This window comes from Accipiter gentilis, unplaced genomic scaffold, assembly GCF_929443795.1.
Source record: "Accipiter gentilis unplaced genomic scaffold, bAccGen1.1, whole genome shotgun sequence".
NCBI classification, from domain to species: Eukaryota; Metazoa; Chordata; class Aves; order Accipitriformes; family Accipitridae; genus Astur; species Astur gentilis.
Genome location: NW_026060956.1, coordinates 834,597 through 854,023, shown reverse-complemented (window position 1 = coordinate 854,023; position 19,427 = coordinate 834,597). Strand labels below are relative to the sequence as shown.

General features: G+C 58.6%; 1 protein-coding gene across 1 annotated transcript; it reads right to left on the bottom strand.

The window, feature by feature from the left end:
- Nucleotides 1–1,159: 1,159 nt before the first annotated feature.
- Nucleotides 1,160–19,178, bottom strand: LOC126037202 (adenylate cyclase type 10-like). Its single transcript, XM_049797467.1, has 24 exons — nucleotides 19,056–19,178; nucleotides 18,830–18,938; nucleotides 18,422–18,526; nucleotides 17,265–17,303; nucleotides 16,472–16,615; nucleotides 15,535–15,740; nucleotides 15,004–15,090; nucleotides 13,836–14,027; nucleotides 13,600–13,721; nucleotides 12,886–12,962; nucleotides 12,387–12,576; nucleotides 11,423–11,475; nucleotides 9,867–10,020; nucleotides 8,956–9,148; nucleotides 8,342–8,428; nucleotides 7,552–7,835; nucleotides 6,791–6,927; nucleotides 5,787–5,903; nucleotides 4,489–4,743; nucleotides 3,453–3,791; nucleotides 2,436–2,650; nucleotides 1,946–2,053; nucleotides 1,610–1,788; nucleotides 1,160–1,337 (listed from the first exon to the last, which is right to left on the bottom strand). The coding sequence occupies exons 1-24, from the start codon at nucleotides 19,176–19,178 to the stop codon at nucleotides 1,160–1,162; spliced, it is 3,693 nt and encodes a 1,230-aa protein (XP_049653424.1).
- Between the last annotated feature and the right edge of the window lie 249 nt (nucleotides 19,179–19,427).

Genomic DNA, 19,427 nt, shown 5'->3' with positions numbered 1-19,427 from the left:
ATGCTAGAGGGGGCACAGCTCCCTGTTCTGATATGCTGCTCTTGATGTGCTGAGCAGGGCAGCTCACTGTGCATGGCAAAAGATCACATCTGCAGGCAAGGGGAAGTTACTCCCCCAACAACCCCCAAGCCCACAGACCTATTTCCCAAAGGCTACCTAATTAGCGTAAGGAGCTTGAGTGCCCACCCAAAGGAGGGGGCAAGGATGATAAAAGGACACACACACGGAAGCCCCAGCTGTGCAAGCCCACTGCTAGGGGACCTCTCAGCTGACTGGACCCCTCGGCTGACTGAACCAGTGCTGGACCCAGGACTGGTGAAATCATCTTCTCTCTCCCTCTCCCTCCCCTCCCTCCTGCCCCCTCTCCTTTTCCATGATGCCTACATCTCATCACTTTAGGCATAAACAGTTGACCAAGTCTGGGACTAAGAGTAGATCCAGCCGCCCCTAGGCTCCTCTCGGAGAAGGAGCCTAGAAAGCAAGGGGGTCTGCTCTGAACCTCGTGACTCAACGGGAGGGCTCTCCTCATTGTCTTCCCTGAAGCGATTCCCAAAGAAGCAAGGCCTGTAGCGTATCTTTGGTGATGTATGGTTATCACACGTTAGACAGTTTGCCAACATAGTTTCATGCCAATTTTTGTTGTGAGCATACGAATTCTTGCGGTGAGCATGCCAATTCTTGTGGTGAGCGAAGAGAAGTTGAGTTTTGGGAGTTAAAGGATCCCTGGTGTTGTTTCACCTTAATCCTGACGTGGGAATCGGCAAACCCGAGTCATGGTCCTGAGAAGTTGGGACGTGACACCCCCTAAACCCTGGGAACCCCTCCCCTTTAGCGGGGGAAAGACAGGGAGCAGCAGTAGCCGGCTGCCCGTACGTAGGTGGTGAGGAGCAAGAACAACAGAGAGGGCTCGGGTTTTAGAGGCCTCTGGTTTTAATGCGACCTCAAATCAGAAGCGTCTTCCATCAGGAGCCTGCACAAGGGCCTGCGAGAGAGCTGTAGCCATCACTGATGGAGCCGCCGCAGTAGCCATCAACAGAAACGATAAGACAGCGTACCATTCCGTGCCGCAGAAAGAAAGAAAGAAAGGCCCGACTCCAAAGGTCATAATGACGGAGCTGTTTAATGAGGTAACTTCATTGCCACCCTTCTGGGCGTAAGTCTATCTGTGGCAGGAGTCTGCTGCCCGATAGGAGTCCGCTGCCCTGTCCGTGTTGGCCTTCATGCGCGCTGCCAGGCGGGAGAACGTCCGTCCACTGGAAGTGCCCTCCAGGCTGAAGAGGTGCTCCAGTAAGGAAAGACAGCAGCTCTGCCGCAGCAGCCAGGCTAGCCTCTTCCTCCTGCCACACGAGAGAAACTGCTTGGCCCAGAGGCTCTAGCTGTGCAGTGCTAAATGGACAGGGCCGGGGGAAAGCAGGGTGCAAGGAGGGAGGGAGTGTGGGGCTCTGCCGTCCCCTGGTCTACCCGCACGTGGCTCCTTACTGCCTCGGTCCTGCTAAGGCCTATGTGTCAGGTTCAGGGTGGCCTCAAGCCTAGGCAGGTTGGGCCGGGATGCCTGGGACCAGGTGGGAAATGGCTCTTCCTCCCCTGGCTTCTCAGTTCTGCTTCTTACCGGGCCTCCTGCGGAAGGGAGGATACTCTTCTGGAAACAGAAGAGGCACACGGCAACTTTTCCACCTGAGACTTGACAAAGGCTCCAATGGAGGTCCGGGGGAATTGTCTTCCGAGCAGGCTCAAAGCCTCCCTGAGCATTTTCTTTGCCAGCTTCATGTGCCCCATATGCCAGCAGACCTGCAGAGGAAAAGGGAAGCATCCTGATATGGACTAGTTGCCCAGGAGACTGCAGGAATCTCCAAGTGGCTGGAGATGCCAGGGATATCCCCTGCAACCGCGGGAGGCATCCAGCTCCGTCCCCCGGGAGATCCCTCCAGACCTGCCCGTCTCTTACCTCCCCTTTGAGGCTGAAGAAGGTGGCCTCTTCAAAGCAGGCTATCACATCTGCTTTCTCCTCTAGCGAGTTCCTCAGGACCTCCGCTTCGTTCAGCTTCATGAGGGCCTTTGCGCAAGCACACAGAGAGCAGGTGAGCGTGGGTGCAGAGCCCATGGCCAGCCTTGTCCTCCCTCGTCATTGCCTCTGGCATCTGTCTTAAGAGGGCCTGTTTCTCCCCCTGGTGACGCCCGCCCAAACACAGTCACACTGTCTCAGAGCACAGACAGGCACCAGTGATCCTTCAGACTGCCTCCCAGCTAATGCCCCCCGTGCTAAGGGCACAGTGCCTTGTGTCTCTTGCCGCAGAAGAGGCAAACCAGAGGAAAAAGTCAGGGTCTGACCCCAGCATTTCCCTTCCAAGGTCCCGCAAAGGCATGCCCGAGTGCAGCGGCCAGGCAGGCAGGCAGGCCTCTGTGCACAGTGCGTGCTGGCAAGCAGGGCAACTCACCATGTAGCTGTTGGAGACATGCAGGTAGGCAGCCGCAGACTCCAGAAGGTAGTAGAAGGCTCTGGCAGCATCGCCCATCGCCACGTAGTGGCGAGCCAAAGGCACAAGCACCGATTCCACGATGGCTTTGCATTCACATGAGCATGTACCGCTGTGCTTTCTGTCGGTCTTGCTGGGCAGCTCAGCTGTCTGTTCCCTCTTTGCCAGAAACCGTCCTGCCACACTAGTCAGAGGACGGTTCCCAGGAGAAGAAGAGAGCAAAGAATACACAGGCATCACCTGTACTGCTCTTTCTCCCCACAGAGATGGCATCAAAAGCCCTTTTTCAAAGCAGAGCACGAGGCCACGGGCACGTACGACCCGTACAGGTGCTTTGTAGGTAGGGAGAAAGAGACAAGCTGGGCTTTCTGTCACCTCTTCCCACAGGCAAACCACCCGAGTCCCCGGGGCAGGTTTTCCCCTGCAGATTTTGCAGTGCTACTCTGTAGGAACTGGAAAGCAAGGGCTGCTCCAGTGTAGTGCGATGATCGCTCTGAGACCACAGGCTTCCTCAAGCCCTCCCTCACCTCCACGGCCACCTCCTCCCACCTCCCACCCCACAGAAAGCCTCTTCCCTAAGCTGCAGTCACAACCGGCAGCCAAATGGCGGCGCTTCCTTTGTCTCCTCTGGACACCCTGAGCTCACTGCCTTCCAAAATCATCAAAACCGTGTCTGCTCACCCAAAATCCTCCTCCAGGAAAGCCTGCTGCTGCTGCAGAGCACCTGCAGCATCAGGAAAGAAAACAGGGGGTTAGACACCTCCTCACATACCGCGGGGGAAGAACTACTCTCCCTCTCCCAGCGGGCTGGGGATCGCAAGGATCCTTGCAAGGGTCGCGACACACTGCGGAAAGTCTGCAGTGGCCATCCTCACCTCCTGGGCTCGTCCCTAGCAGATGTCCTCCCACCCCATCCCCAGCACAGCCCCCCCTGGGGTCCTGGAGGGCCCAGGCTGTGAAGCATGGTGCACAGCATACCCTCAGGGGCATGAGTCCTATCCCTCTTCAGCTGTTCTCCTGCGAGCACCAAGGCCTCCCAGCTGTGAGGGTCGCCCTGCTCAGCAGGGCCCTGACTGCTCCCTCCCTCCTGGCTGCTGGTGACAGTGAAGCGGTGGAAGGCAACAAAGTCCCCTTGGCTGCAGCTCTTGCATTTGTGCGCGTGTCGCTCCAGGAAGGCGGCGCACTTGCGGTGCAAGGCGACCCGCTGTCTCTCGGGCCACAGCTCGTAGGCAGCCTCCCGCAGCAGTGGGACACAGAAGACCAGCACGCCAGACTGCCGCTCCGTGGTCTTCTTGCTCAGAGAGGGTCTCTCCACACCTGCAGGGCAAAGGGCCTTTGCATCAGCCTGAGCTGGGGCCAGGGCTCAGGGCCGTCCCAGCCGGGGCATGAAAGTCATGCCTTGGTGAGCATCCTTAGCGGCAAACCAGCGCTGCTGCACACCGAGCCTTGCAGGATGAGGCAAAAGGGCCCGCCTTGCCTTGCTGATGCTAGCACAGCCCGGGGGACACAGTGCTCAGCTGTGCTCCAGACAGGAGCTGGGGATGTTGCCGCCAGCCGAAGCAAGCCCCGGCCAGTGCTTTCTCTCCGCTCCTGGCAAGGCAGTCCCCAGCCTCCTGAGCTTCCCCTGCTGCGCCACAGGGGAATCAAAGCTGAATAAAAGCCTCTCAAAGGCCCTGGGGCACTTTGGAGGCCACCTTTGATGCGGATGCCGCAGGCAGCTGGGAGAGGATATCGGTGATTGCACATGCCCTCCCGTGCCTGCGCTACAAGCGGCACTTGAAGGCAGAGGAGCAGAGGCACTTGGGACAGCTGGTGGGAGCTTCCCTCCAGCGCAACGCTAGCGTTCTTTGAGATTGACTTGTAAGATCTTTGAACAAGCCATCCCGAACCGCCATGCCTGCCTGAGCTCCACCCAGCCATTACTGGGGCAGAGGGGGGAAGTGCACCGTGCCCCGGCGAGCCCCACCAGGACACAGCTGGGAGCTCCCTTGGCCTCTTCACTGCTACCACTTACCACTCTCTGCCTGCCGAGAGCTGCCTGGCCCCTTGGTAGGATCTCGGACATCTTCTGGCACCTCTGTGGTTTTCAGCCACTTAAGGATGTTGTCGCTCACCAGCATGTCCAACAAGCAATTCATCTCGTGCCTGATGCCATGAGGAAGGATGTGTGACAGCAGCTGGGTGGTAAACACTGGCCCGATGACAGCTGCCAACTTCAAAACCGTCTGCTTCAGTGGCTTTATCCGGTCCAGCTGGGCCAGCGCAATCTCTGTCAAAAAGAAGCAACACCTCTTTCTCTCTTGCCTGTTCCCCATGCTGAGGCTGGAGAGGCTGGAAAGTCTCAACACATGAAATGGGGTAGACTTTGGCCTCTTCTCCTCGGCACCGCACCTGCTGGGCAATTGCAACCCAGGGCAGGCGTCTTCAAAATGGCTCCACACCTGTTGGAATCGCAGGCCACAAGGCCTGGGGAAGAGCGAGACGCTCAAACAGACGCTCGCCCCCCTGGGGTGAGGAGGGCAGGATCCAGCAGGTACATGCGTCCATGATGCGCCCTACCAGATCTGGAGTAGGGTTTTGCCCAACAGCGCACACAGAAAACAGAGAACCTTCCCCACAGCAGAGGTGGACTCAGAGCTCCCCACAATGCCTCTCTTAACTTGGCCAGAAAATAATATGCCTTTTGTTTGGGGTTTTTGGTTTTTTTTTGGGGGGGGGGGCGCGCGGGGATGGGACAGAACAACGTAATAGCAGGAATGCTTTAGCATGACGTTTCTTCGAGGTTCATACAAATGGCTATGGCTAGAGAGGAGGGACAGTCGTTGACAGCTCCCCCATCCCGCTCTCCTGGTATGGGGGGATTTCCGTGCCAATTCACAGAAAAAAACAACGGATCTGGTTTGGATTAAGTGCCTTGAGAGCGCCATTAGCTGGGGAGCTTAAAAAGAGAATAGCGAGGGCAAAGTCGCGATCACAGCTGAGTCAGCGGCAAGTCAAAGACTTTTCCCAGCAAAGGATTTGCTTCTGTGAGAAAAGGGAGCCATTCTAGTGTTGCACCAATAGCCTTTTCTCTCCTACCTGCTGCTGGAAAGCAGCCAGCAGGCTCACAGCTGGTTCACACCCAGGAGGGGTAAATGGCTGCCCGCAACCCCAGGCCTGTTCCTGGTTGCACTGGAGCCACCTTCCCAGCAGAGCCCCCAAGCTGAGAGGGTGACTCTGCAGCACACAAATGCCCAGCCTCCCTCTAGCCAATGCCCCGCGAAGGGGCCCCAGCACAGCCGCGAGCCGGCAGAGCGGCTCTCGGTCCCTCACCTTTCAAGGTGGTGGGCAGCACCGTGTTCTCTGGGTTCACGTCTGGTCTGATGAAGCAGACCGTGCCATCGTTCCCCGCGCTGGAGCTCGAGGTTGCTGTGAGGGGTGAAGCCTCAACTGCAGAAGCTGGGTGGAGCAAGAGAACACGACTAAGGCAATTTGCAAAGTCACTTGCGGCTTGCAAACGTTTCAAAATTCACCTGAGATGGGACAAGTCCCACTTCACATGGTCCAGTGCAAGCGCACAGACCTGCACGCGCTGAACGTGGTCATTAAGCACAGCAAAACAGGTTCCCACTGCAAGCATTTCTTTGCATAGCCCTCCCAGAACAGGCAGGTGTTCTGCCTTCAGACCAGCTTTCCCAAACAGCCCCTCAGTCAAAGCTTCTGGAGTGCCTAGGGGGCAACTGAATGCCCCGCGACAGAAAGCAGCAGCATTGCTGCCTTCGACAGGGCTACCTCCGCAGCCAGGGAAATTGCCAGTGATCATGCAAAATGCAGCATCAGCCCCGGCTGCTCCCAAGGCCACAGCACTCTGGCTGGCATGGCGCTCTCGGCGGCATTGCCACCGTTTTCTTCCGTTACCACACCCTTGTGGGGATTTATGGGTTTGAATTCAAGTTTCCCAGGCCCGTCCCTCGCCTCAAGCTGGGGTTTGTTCTCAAGTGAGCTGGCGTTGGGCCAGGGTAAATTACGTGCCCATTAGAATGCCTAAGAAACACCAGAAACACATGTGCTCTGGAACCATTTCCCCCGTGTTTTAGACCCCCAATCCCCCCCGCACCCCCCCAAGAATTTAGGCCCCTCCAAGCCACCACAACTCGCCAGCCCCTGCTTTGGCTGTCCCAACAGCAAGGCACGCAGGAGCCCACGCCTCCGCCAGACCACGTTCTGCACTGCTGCAAGATCTGACTCTGCCCAGATCAACGGGGGAACGATGGGGCAAGACTGTGCTGCGGAGAATGCGCCACAGCAACTCGCTAGTCAGCAGCAAAGGTGCTTACTGATCAGGCTCTCCCAGTTGTCTTCTGCTTTTCCACCCCGCCTCCGGGTGCGGAACAAGAGCATGTTGTTGCAAAGAAGGCAGCCCAGCAGCTCCTTGCAGTAATACGGGATCCCCGAGCTTCTTTGGATCAGGAACCTGGACAGGAGCAGACGCGGCAGTGACCACCACAAGAGGAGTAAAGTGAAACACGGTTCAGGTGGGCAGCGAGTCACTTGGGCAATACAGGGTAGCCAGCATCTTTGTCACAGCTGCACCTCGCCTTTGAATGGGACAGTCCTCTGCTGGCTTGGGCTTTTGGGCCCCCCCGAACCTCCGGCCTTCGCTGAAGTCCGTGGGAAAAGAATTGCGGCCAACGGCCAAAGCGCAGAGCAGCGAGCCCTGCCTTTCCCCTCCTCAGGAGCCTAGATCCTCTCTGGCAGCAGGGCAGGCCTCTGTCCCAGGGAATCTCCCCCACAGCCTGGCCACCTAGACCAAGGCCTTTTCACAGCCCAGCCACACTTGGGCTCGGGACTCTTCCTCCCTTCCTCTCTGTGCAGCCGCGAAGGGCTGACACTTCCCACGCTCTGTGTCTCGGCAGTGGCCCGCTCTCAGCTCACGCCTGCCAGGACAAGGCATAACAAGCAACCCACCTCCTAGAGTACTCGCTAGAGTCGGTGATGCTTCTAGTGGCCCTGCGCTCCCTTTCCGGGGGGGCTGATTCCCGCCCGTGGTCTGCATAGGTTCAAGCCCTCAGGAGGAGCTCCCCTGCCTCAAACTTACCTCGCTAGATCCCTGGAGATGCTGTCTACTCTAAGGTTCTGGCAGACCTCCTGCACCACAGCTGAAGGTTTCAGCTCATCCAGATGAAGATAGGTGATTTTCTGGGACATTGTGCTGTCTGCTGCAGCTTTGCAAAAGCCCTCTCTCCTTGGGTAGCCCGGCGCCAAGCTCATGACCATGAAGTAGGAGACATTTCGGAGCACGGGTGACATGATACTCCAGGAGGCAGGGTCGATGAAATGGGCATTGTCGATGACGAAAATGCCAAATTCTCCTCCAATGGACTGAAAAAAAGCAGGATGTTCTGAGGACAATCCAGTGGAATCCCAAGTGTCTTGCAGGGGAGGAGACTGAGCCTCTGTCTCTTGAGAGGATGCTCTGAAGTCTCTCCCCAGCTGCTTCCCTGCTCAGAAGCTTACTGACTCAATTTCTTTGAGATTTTAAGGTCACACCTAACACCACCTGACCTGCAGAAGGAGGCAGCTTGGGCAAGGGAATGCAGAAGCCATTGCTCCTTGTCCAGGGTACACTCGACGGGAGGAAAGCTATGGGGTGTGTTTGTGGGGCTGCGTGGAGGAGGGGGGACGTGGGGGTGGGGGGTTTCTCAGGCCCCAAAGGGCGATGGCCCGGGCGTGTGGTCCTCCCATGCACTCACACTGCTGTGGTGCAGAGTCTGCAGCCAGCAGGCTTGTTTTCCTTCTCTGACCCAGGAGGAAGGAAGGAAGGAAGGAAGGAAGGAAGGAAGGAAGGAAGGAAGGAAGGAAGGAAGGAAGGAAGGAGAAAGGCTCACCTTCTCCAGCACTTTTGCCCAAGTCGAGTGCAACTCCTTTTTTCTTTCAATTCCACGCATCTCGCGAACCTTGTCCGAAACGGGAAACTGGCCAGAAAAGCACAGTCAGGCAGAAGCATCGCTCCGGGGCTAGGCACATGAACCCACCAAGCAAGACCGCAGAGCAAACTGCCCCTGCTGGCCTCAGCACCTTAGCTCTCCCCAGCACAGGTGCAAGGAGCCACAGTGGGGGCTGCACCTGGAGCCCAAAGCAGAGGCCCTCTGCTGAGGGTCGCTGGCAGAGCTGGGGCTGGGGGGTGGGCTGAAGAGCTGGTTCTCTGCCTGTAGGAAGCTTGGGCTGGCTGGAGCAGACCACTCGCCCAGCACCAGCCTCTCTCCAGTGCCACTTCCAAGGTGCTGAACAAGGCACCAGGCACTGCCAGATGCAGCGCAGGACATGAACTCACCCCAGAAAGGGAGCCCCCCAGGGCCCAGGAATGGGAAACCTGTGCTACCACCCCCACGATTCCCACCCCCGAGCTCAGGCACTCCCAGCAGCGCGCCCACACAACATCAGACCCCGAAAAGCTCATGAGAAGGCCTTCTCCAGGGCCAGAGACGCCTCTTGCTCTCACCTCGACAAGGAAAATGTCATTGAGGAGACAAAAGCTGCTCTCTTCGATTGTCCCTCGGAGCTTTGTCTGCAGCGTGCACTGCCTGGCACCGCACGGTTCACTGTCCTGGAGGCCCAGGGCCCTGGCCATCAGCGTACGGATGGCAGAGAAGGACTGCCTCACGTTGGCCTCTAGCAGTTCCATGGCAACTACCCTGCCGTGCAAAAGCAAAGGGGACTGAGATCCCCAACAGCCCAAGCCTTCTAAGACAAAAGGGGTGCAGATGCCCTTGGGGGGGTGCTCGTCAGCCACTCGTCTCAAAGTGCTTCCCAGAGGAGGCCAAGCTTTTCACTCCTCATACGAGAAAGGGCACAGAGGGGCAATTGCTGCCAAGCCACTGGGAGAGCCGGCTCCAGACTCTTGTGTCTCCACAGCACCGGCCCAGGTCTCGCTACGTCCCCCCTGCAGAGGAACTCACGGGGCTAAGGGGCAAGGATGGAGCAAGTGGTGGGTTTGCCTTTGGGCTCCAGACCTTAGCAGCCTGACTCCCAGACCACAGGAAGGCTTTTCTGCCCCAGTGCTCCTTCTGGGAAGGAGCAGAGGGCAAGCAGGGCTTCTGAGACAGGCCACCCTGCTGTCTGTTGCATCTCGAGTCAGATGAAAAGCATTGGGCTCGGGCTCTTTCCTTCTATCTGTGCCTGGCCCAGAGGTGAAGGAGGAAAGGCCACGGCTCAAGAAGCCACCTCCAACTCCCCAGAGGTGTAGAGGCGGGAGCAGAGCATGCAGGTGCTCCTAGGGAGAGTCTCCAGGAGGCCTTCTCGGGAGGCTGCAGTCCAAGGACCAGGCGCACCAGCAGAGGGGACGGACTGTTCTATGGCTGCCAGGTGATGGGCAGGGGCAGCATCCCAAAGCTAGAGGTCAAAAACCTGTACCTGTGGCCAGCAGCCTGGCCTAAATAGGCCAGTTCGGTAAGTAAGTGGCTCTTTCCGGAGCCCATCGTGCCCTCAAACGCCAGGATGTGGCTTTGTCCTAAGTCCTCATAGGCTTTCAAGCAGCTGCCAAAGCGGTCAATCTCCTTCTCCCGACCTGTGAAGACAAACAAGAAAACCAGCTGCTGGGCGTGCTGAAAAGCAGAGAGATGCCACTTTGGCTGGCACCCTCCACCGCAGTTCCCTGTCCTGCCACCACTTCCACCAGCCTGCCTACAGCCAGGCCTCCTTCCTGCCCACTCATCCCAGCTTTTTTACCTCTGCCTTCCCCAGAGCGGCAGCCGGCCCGCCTGCCCCACAGTGCAGCTTCCATGCCTTCTTCCCCGTCCCGCCACCCTCTGCCCTCCCACAGACACAGAGGTTCAGCCGGCCCCGTGCAACTCCCCGCAGCGATCCAGCACAAGACTGGAAGAGATGATGCGAGTCGCTGCAGCATCTCCTCGCTGTAGCATGAGCCACAGGGCACTTCCTGGGAGCTGAGGCAGCATCTTCAGTGTCTTTTGGCTGGGCTAGAGTGAATTTTCTTCAGTGATAGCTCCTATGGTGCTATGGTTTGGATTTGTGACCAGACATGGGCGTTGATAACACAACGATGTTTTGGTTATTGCTGAAGAGCGCTTGCACAGCGTCAAGGCCTTTACCATTTCTGACGCCGCCCCGCCAGCGAGCAGGCTGGGGGCACGCAAGAAGCTGGGAGGGGGCACGACAGCCACGACAGCTGACCCCAACTGCCCAAAGGCCTATTCCGTACCATATGATGCGGTGCTTGGCAAGAAGAGCTGGGGGAAAGAGGGAGGAAGGGGGGACGTTTGGAGTTACGGCGTTTGTCTTCCCAAGTCACCGTTACGCACGATGCAGCCCCGCTTTCCTGGAAATGGCTAGACACCTGCCTGCCCATGGGAAGCAGGGAACGAATGCCTGATTTGGCCTTGCATGCTTGCGCAGCTTTTGCTCTACCTATTAAGCTGTGCGATTCTCTTCCCCATCCCGCTGGGGGGAGCGAGTGGCTCTGTGGGGCTGAGCTGCCTCCCGGGGTTAACCTGTAACAGGGCCCAAAACCTCCAGCAAGACACCGAGGGATTAAAGGCACCCCGTGGGTCCTGACATTGCCATGTCTACGCCCAGATGCTGCCAAGAAAGGATCTCTGAGGAGTACAAGGGGGAGAACCCACCACCGGAACTCTCCGTCAGACTGGCAGAAGGCAATCGCTTTCCTGATCCCAAAGACCGGGATCAGTTTAGCCCCCAGGCGTGAGCAGCTCCCTAGCTGAAAGGTACCTTCGTACCAGGTCTGGAGCAGGGCAAGGCAGCACCAGGCGCCTCACCCTGCTTTCCACCCCAAAGAGGTCAACCAAGTAGGGGCCGAGAGAGGCCGCACTTCCTTAGGGCCTCTGCAGCAACACCATCCCTGGCAAAAGCTTCTCCCGCCCCAGCGTGGCGCTAAAAGTTACCAAGGGGAAGAAACTGGGCTTCAGAAGAGCAAGGCATTCTCCACCTACCCAGTAAGGGGGCGTACTCTGACCTCTTCTTGGCAAGACCCATGCCAAATATGCTAGAAGCAGGGGAAAAGAAAACACCAGTCAATTAGCTGGTGAGAAGCCAGGGGACACAGAGAAGCAGCCTGGCATGGAGGGGCAGGATGTGCTCCTCGTGCACCTGCTTGTCTTTCGGGCAGCATGTTTTCCCCTGTATGCACCCCCACCCAAAGTTCAAGCTGCACGCTAGGACAGCTTCAAGCATAAAGAAGCCCAACGGCCATGGCAGAACAGCAGAACGTATCCAGAGGCCACCACCAGAGGCCAAACCAAGAGACGCTGCAGACACGTGAAAGGAGCCAGGGTGTGCTGTTGGCTAGCACACGCTGGCCAAGAGAAACAAGTGTCTTGGAAAGGAGGACTTGTGTCACTGAACGGGCTGGGATGCCAAGCACCTAGCACCTTTGGCTCAACTCCTCCTGGAGTTTCCAAGAGATGGCAATGTTAACGTTCAAACCGTCATCCAAAGCGAAGGTCAAATCCTGGCCCAGAGGAAAAGCTGAGGTTTCAGCAGGACGACATGAGGAAGGGTGTCCCCACGGTCCACATTTCCCCATGGGAACCAGGCTGGCCCAAAGCTTCCTGCTCGGAAGCGGCTTGTCCCAAAAACCTCCTTGGGTCAGCATTACCAGGGCATGTGGTGGAGCAAGCACAGCTGAAAGCCATTTGGACAGAGCCTGCAAGGCCAGGTTGTGTCTGCCAAGACAGACTAACCTTCCCCATCCCTGGGGCTTCACTCCCGCTCTCTTAGCAGCAGGAGACAGCAGGGGAGAGAGGCAAAAAGCCTCCCGCACCAGGGCTTCTGACCGTCTCAGCCACAGGCAAGGGAGACCAGCTTGGTCTCTCTCTGCCTAATTCCTCTTTGCTGGCCAAGGCTGCACCCTTGATGACACAATCCCCTCGTCCAGCCCTCTCGGAGGTCACTCACCTCTTCTTGGTGATCCCCACATATTGATAGAGAGTGCCAGGATGACTGAGGCCTTTCATCTTTTTCTCCGGCAGCTCCTTGAAGTAGTAAGGGGGCAGCCGAGAGGAGGCGTAGGTCACTGCATCACAGGACACCAGCCCAGGGTAGTGCACCATCATCCGGGCTGCCAAATTCACCTTCTGGCCAACGACTGCCAGAGAGAGAGAGAGCGTGCGAGAGCGTGCGTTGACGTACCCGTGCGACCAGACCCGTGGCGCCCTTCCAGGCCAACGGCTGCCTCACCTCCAGCACAGGCCAACCCCACAGCGGGATCAGCAGAACCCAGGGGAACAAACGGCCACAGAGCCCGTTCTCCTGCCACGGGCCAGGACCCGCACTGCCCGGGCCGCTCCTGACCGGCTGCTGGGAAAGCCCTCTCCCAGCCCGCCTTCCTCTTCCAGAGTGCTATGCTTAAGCAGGCCCACGCCAGCCTCCCGCGCCTCAGACACACGCCTCCTACCTGTGTATTCATGCCTCAGAGGGTGGCCGGTGACTCCGCAGAACACCATCCCACTGGTAACTGCAACAGACACTGCCCTGGCACACAGGGAAACAGTGCAGCTTCAGCAGCGCCCCAGGCGCAGTCCTGCCCGCCCAGATTCATCCCTTCCCGCATCTCCCCTCGGCGCTAGCCTGGGCCACCTGCCATCCTGTCCTGCCAGCGCGGGTCCTGGGGACGTGGAGAGCTCAGGGGCGCAACATACCCACGTTGCAAGGGACAAAGGACAGGGGTAGAGCGCATGTGGGATGTTTTGGACACTTCCCCTGAGGCCACTTTCCCTGAGCTGCAACCTGCAGAAGGCCACAGCCCTCTCATGAGCAAAGAGGGAGGGAAGAAGGCACCCGCGATGTCACTGCCTGCGATGGCAGCAACCTGAGATCAGGTGGCTGGACCCCATCCCTGTTCATGGGCCAGTCGCCCAGAAGGGCCTGCCTCTGGCACCAAGGAGCCTCTTGCCCTTGCAAGGGTTCGTTCCAGCACGGTGGCTAGCAGGGTGTGCTTGGCGGGACTCCGCCTGGCTGCCGAGGGCTAAGTCCGGGGCTTGCCTGCCACCTCTCAGGGCACTGCCTCCTTCCTGCCAGGGACAAGGCAGAGCAAGCTAGAAGACACGTCTCTTTCTGGGAAGCCCCCTTGCGCCATCCCAAGCAGCACGCACCCCCACCACACACTCACTCTACTTCCATGAGCATCGTGGAGCAGGAATTGAAGATCTGAATAGCACTCTGCAAGGCGTGAATGCTCTCGTAGGGCAGCTTTTCTCCACTGAGGCCAAACACGCAGAGGAACATGCAGCCCTGCCAAGGACGGATGCAGCACATCTTGCTACAATGCCTAAGAGGGAGCCTCTCCCTCTTCCTCACCGCCCACCCCCTCAGGGTGGGGGGAAGCGATTGCTCCCACACACTCACCTTATCAAACAGGACGATTTTGTTGATTTTGCCTTTGTGAGGACAGAGGATTTCTAGCATCTTCCTGCTGGCATCGTGGATGAGGGTGCGGATGTCCACTGTGCTGATTCCTGCAGTCAACTGCAGTTGGACGAAGAGGCTGGTGACCGGCCGTAGCTCAGAGAAGAGGTCCAGCGGCACTCTGTCATCAAGCTGGAAGACAAGAGCAGGATGGCTTCACCAGCCTGCTCTCCCGGGGGCTTACTGCCCATACCAGACACCGAGGGAGAGCAGGCATACTGGCAATAGCAGGTACTCCCCGAGGAAGGGCTGAATCCTTCTCTCAGTGCACATGGCGGGCAGGCTGCCCAGCCTGTGGCAGGCAGATACCGAATCATTAACGCAAATGACAAAGGAGAGAAAGGTGCTCCGGTACCACCCCATCCTGGGACGGGTGTGGACACGAGGGGCGACCCGCAGGGATGCTCTGGGGACTTCAGTGCAACCTCCCCTTTATCCCACCACCACCACCCCGGCGCATCCAGAACCATACCCCCAGAAAAGACAGGCAGACAGAAGTCTGCCGCCCACCACCCGTATCTCTCTGAGGACAACACACGCAATGGTGCGGCACCAGTGCCCCCTGGCTCAGTTTCCCCGCGCTGTCTTCTCAGGGTGCGTTTCCTTCTCTTTGTCTGTTCTCGTGAGAACTCCATCTCTGCAATGCACCACTTCCTCTGCCCTCCAAAAATGCAGTCCCCAGCAGTGGTGGCCTGGACGTACCTTCCCGAGAGCAGCTCCTGACATGTACTTGCTAAGCACGTCGTACGCATTAGCGCCACCGGGCAGGAGAAGAGCAGGTCTCATGGCACCTGAGGAGAGAAAAAGCAGGTGGTCGCTGGGAGGACAGGACTACGAGGTGTTGGAAAGCAGGGGCTGGCACGGGAAACGGGGGAGAAAGAGTCTTCTGCCTTTGCTCATGTTGCCACCTCCAGATGCTCACGGCAGTGCTGTCCCCTGGAGGGAGAAGGCAGCAGCAGCCACCGCCCCAGCTGATGCACGCGAGGGCCAAAAGCACGAGTGCCAGCCGAAAGGAGGAAGAGGGCGCAGGTGGTTCCTCTCTGGCCCCTGAAGCAGCCAGGCCCCAGCTTTCCAGGCAAGCCGCGAACAAGGTGAAGTTGGCACTCACCTTCCCCTTCCAAGCGCTGGCTCCTTGGGTGTCGTACAAGCTTGCGTAAAGCGTCTTGGCGTTCTGACCAAGACATCGGATCCATGCCTGTAACCTGGAGACACACGGCGTGAAGGCACTGCCACTGGCCTCCCCAGGAGTCCCAGGGGACAAAGCCTGCCCTCCACCGTCACTGCCCAGAAAAGGGGAGAACAAGCCCACCTGGCTGGATGGGACAGCAGTGCTTCCTCAGAAGCACCGGAGCTGGGCAGGCATCACCCAAGCATCCCCCAGCTGTCAGCAACAGCGCCATGACCCACAGAGGACATGGCTGGTGGGGCCAAAACCCTCCCAGTGCCTCCCGACCCCTCAAACCAAGCAAGCCCAGACCACTGTTACCCCTGAGAGGGAAGGACAAGAGCTTCAGCTGCCCACCCACTTCCACAGCTCCAACTCTCTCCACATCCAGCTCCTCAGCCTTCTGACACCTCCCTCCTTCATGTCCAGGTCTGGGTCCTCAAAATGGCTCTACAGGCCATGCCACCCACCTACCTTCACAGCTCTTTTGCCTGCAAGGCGCCTGGTCCTGAGCCGGTGCTGCTCACAGAGCTCCCAGGAGGTGGCTGAGAGGATTACTTCACCTGCATTCGCAAGCTCTTCCGCCTCACAAACTTCATCCAGGGCCTCGCCACAGATCAAGAAGTACTGCCGCCTCCTGTCTCCGACTACCAGGAGGTCCACGGGCCCTGCAGAGATCCCTGGTGAGAAAGAGAGGGAGAAGCAGCACTGACACAGGGAAGATTTTGAGCTCTACAGCCCCCAGCATCTCAGCTGTTCAGAACCTAATCTGAAGCCCAGTGGGGAGACTGGCGTTATGGAAAGGGAGGGCATCCTCCATCCTACTCAGGGGCATACTGACACAGGTCCCTGAAACGGGTGTCTAGAAACAGACAGTGTGTTGAGAGTGCCGGGTGTCTTAGCCAGCTGCCTGCCCAGAAGCCCAGCAGCCTGCCCAGAAGCCCAGCAAACCAGGCGGGCTTGATCACTGCCTGCTCTGCTAACGTGCAGGCAGGTTGTAGCTGTCTGCTTGACAACACCCATGACAGCCTGCCAAAGCCCTTCCCAGAGCCATGTGCAAAGCAGCTCCCCTTTGCTCTTTGTGAGAGGCAGGGGAGAATCCAGCAGGGCAAAGGATGCAAAGCTGCCCCCTCCCCCCCGAAAAAATGGAAAGATAACTACCTCCCACAGACATTTGTGCTAAATCAGACATTTGAGGACCCTAATACTTGATCTGACGCCCGCTTTGCCTTTAAGCTTCCTCTGCATCTGCAAATGCACGCAAACCCAGCAGGCCTGGTCTCCCATCCCCGCCCAGACTACAGCTGGCCCCTTAAATGCTCGCAGGAGATGCTTTCCTTTGGCACTAGCCCCAGGACGGATCCCCCCATTCCCTGCCAGCGAGAAGCACCCCGTGCCACGGCGCCCGTACCTATCTTCAGCTGGATCTTCTGACCCACGTGCGTGTCACGCTTCCCATACTTCCTCTGGATCTGCCGGCTACACTGCAGCACCAGGCTGATGGTCTTAGCCAGCTCCCGGGGTGGTGCTCTCCACAGCACCAGCACAGCATCCCCTGGGGAAAGTGAGGGAAAGGGAAAGGCTCTGCTGAGACCTGACTCTCCCCGACCTGCGCTCAGTGGCAGGGACAGCAGAAACCGGCCGACGCGCTGAGGAAGATGGGCCTGTGGGAGGGCATCGTCCTGGAGGGCCAAACCCTGGGCACCGGCACACCTCTCCTCTCCCGGGCCAGCCACAGCAGCCGACAGCCGGCAGCGCTGGCACCCCCTGCCCCGAGCGCTCCTCTGCAGCTGCAGCACACCAGGGCCTCGTCCTGCCCTCGCAGCCTGGCAGCCCGAGCTCCGCCATCACCAGGGCCTCCCCGCCCCTCACCACCACCCCGACACACACCTTTGGCTGCGCTTTCTCGGGGGTCTCCTCCTCTCAGTGCTTCCTTGTCCCCCCACCCCCAGCCCAGGGTCCTACCAGCAGGGGCAGAATGAGGGAGACAACAGCCCTTGCCAAAGCCAAACCGGAGGCAGGCAGGCCCCGGGAGAAAGAGAAGCCTGGAGAAAGGGCACTGCACGGGGGCTGCGTGAGTGGCCAGGACGCCGCCTCAAGGTGCTACACAGAGCCTCTTGAGAAGCAGAGCACAGCAAATGGCCGCCACAACAGGTAAATGCTGCAGGTCAGCACACGTGGGCATCGTCGTCCTAAGTACATACCAGCAAACTTAAAGATGTCTCCTCCAAAAGTCAGCACCTCTGCGGACAGAGAGAAGGAAAGGAAGAGTCATGTGGACACCTTCTTCCAGAAGCCACAGAGCAAGCCCCTCCGCCCCGAGAGGAGCACCCAGGTGAGGGTGCACCGTGGGGCACAGCCCAGGAAAGCACCACTCTGGCCTGCCTCCCGGGCTCACAGGGGCCACAGCCCTGCTACGTGCACAGCAGGCACGGAGGCAGGCCTGCGAGCTGCCACCAGATCTCAGAAAGGTGGAGGCTGGAAGGGACCTCTGGGGTCCATCTGGTCCAACCCTGCTGCTCAAGCAGGGCTGCACAGAGCCAGCTGCCCAAGACGGTGGCTAGATCATTTTTTAATAGCTCTAAGGAGGGAGACTCCACAAGCTGCCTGGGCAACCTGTGCCAGCGCTCGGCCACCCTCACAGTCAAAAAGCCTTTCTTGACGTACAGAGGGAACATCCTGGGTTTCAGTACATGCCTGGGGCGTGGCCTCTGCTCCTGACACTGGGCAGCACTGGAAAGAGCCTGGCTCTGTCCTCGTTGCACCCTCCCTTCAGGTTTTAGACACATTACTAAGATCACCCCCCAAGCCTCCTCTTCTCTAGGCTAAACAGTCCCAGCTCTCTCAGCCTTTCCTCATAGGAGAGATGCTCCAGACCCTTCATCGTCTTTGAGGACTCTCTTGCTTTGCTCTACAGGGGCTGCCAAAGAGGTGGCCACCAATGTGCTCACGGTCAGCTTAGAAGGGTCAAGACGTCCCCTGTGAAAAGGCGCCCGCGAGGGTGTCACAGGCACACATATATCAGCGCCAGCATCCTCGGGTCACTTGTGCGCTGGCACTTGCTGGATGCCCCCAGCCTGCTCTGGGCACTAATGCATCACTGAGCCGGGTGTTCATGCCAGAAGCACAGAGGAAGCTGCTGAGAAAGCGGGTGCCTCCTCAGCCACAGGGGGGGAGCAGAAAGGACCTGCGCCCGTCTTGACTCACCGGGAGACCCTGGCTGCTCTTGCTGTTCCTGCAGGCCACAGAAAGCCCCAGCCCTTGCAAGGAGGCAGGACCAGGCTGCCCAGCATGTCTACCCCCACCCTCCATGAGCAGCCTCACGGCCCGATGGCAGACAGTCCCGCAGCACGGCTCTTACCCTCCAAAATGTCACACAGGCAGGAATTGAGGGTTTGCGCCAGCTCATCAGTGCCTCTGTCTGGGCCGGCCCTCTGGATGAACTTCTCTGTCAAAGCAGTGAAACCTGTAACAGGGACACCCAGAAGTCAGGAAATGCCCACGTGGGACAAAGGACCTGGCAGCCAGTTCCATGCTGCCCGGCCCGAGAACCTGTAGGTCACACCTTCCCACGCGCTGGCTCAGTGCTGGTGGTGGCAGTGGTTGACCGCCCAACATAACCCGTCCCCCTCTCTTTGGGCATCCCAGCAGAACACCTCAGCAGTGACAAGGTGGCCACTCTGTCTGAGGAGCCGGGGCAGGGCTCCAAAGGGCCTAGCGTGTCCCAAAAAGGCTCGTGTCCGTGGTTGCTCCTCCCTGCTCACCCCACCTGAAATATCCGCAAAGAGCAGCACTCCTTGGACAGCCTGAACGGGACTGATAATCTTGAGGTAGTCCTCAGCAATGAGACTGGGGAGAAAAGCTGCTGCTTTCTCCAGCTGTGAGTGGTAACGAACGGTTCCTCTCCCAGGCAGAAGCCATCATCAGCGCCCTGTGGCACACGGGGTACCTCAGGAGAAGATGGCCGTGCCCAGCTGGGAGGACGAGGACCTCACCACACAGTGCGAGTTGCACAGTGAGCCCGGGGCCTCTGTGCGGGACTGGCCCTCTGCCCTCATGGCGGTGCTCACAATCATCTGGCAGTGACCTCCTCCGTAGGTTATCACTTGCTTACCCATCATCTGTCCTCAAGCAACACAATCAGCTAACAGCGACACCGTCTGTATGTCATCGCCTGCCGAGCAGCTGCCGCCGTGACCCAGTCTCCCTCCTTGACGCTGAGCCAATGACTCGGAGGCAGCCAGCGCCGCCCCACTTCTTGGAGGACAGTGCCGAAGGGAGGCTCGTGCAGCGACCCGTCGCTGAATTTGCAGCTACCTAACTAAGGCCTTGCACCCTAAGAATGGGTCTTTGGAGGCTCCAAATGA

Bases quoted from the DNA above. Each gene is read 5' to 3' on its own strand.
- LOC126037202 (XM_049797467.1), bottom strand. From the start codon at position 19,178: ATGGGTAAGCAAGTGATAACCTACGGAGGAGGTCACTGCCAGATGATT. The intron at 12,577-12,885 runs GTAGGAGGCGTG...TCTCTCTGGCAG, and splicing joins TCTGAGGCATGAATACACAG to TCGTTGGCCAGAAGGTGAAT. The intron at 7,836-8,341 runs GTGAGCCTTTCT...GCTTTTTTTCAG, and splicing joins GGGCAAAAGTGCTGGAGAAG to TCCATTGGAGGAGAATTTGG.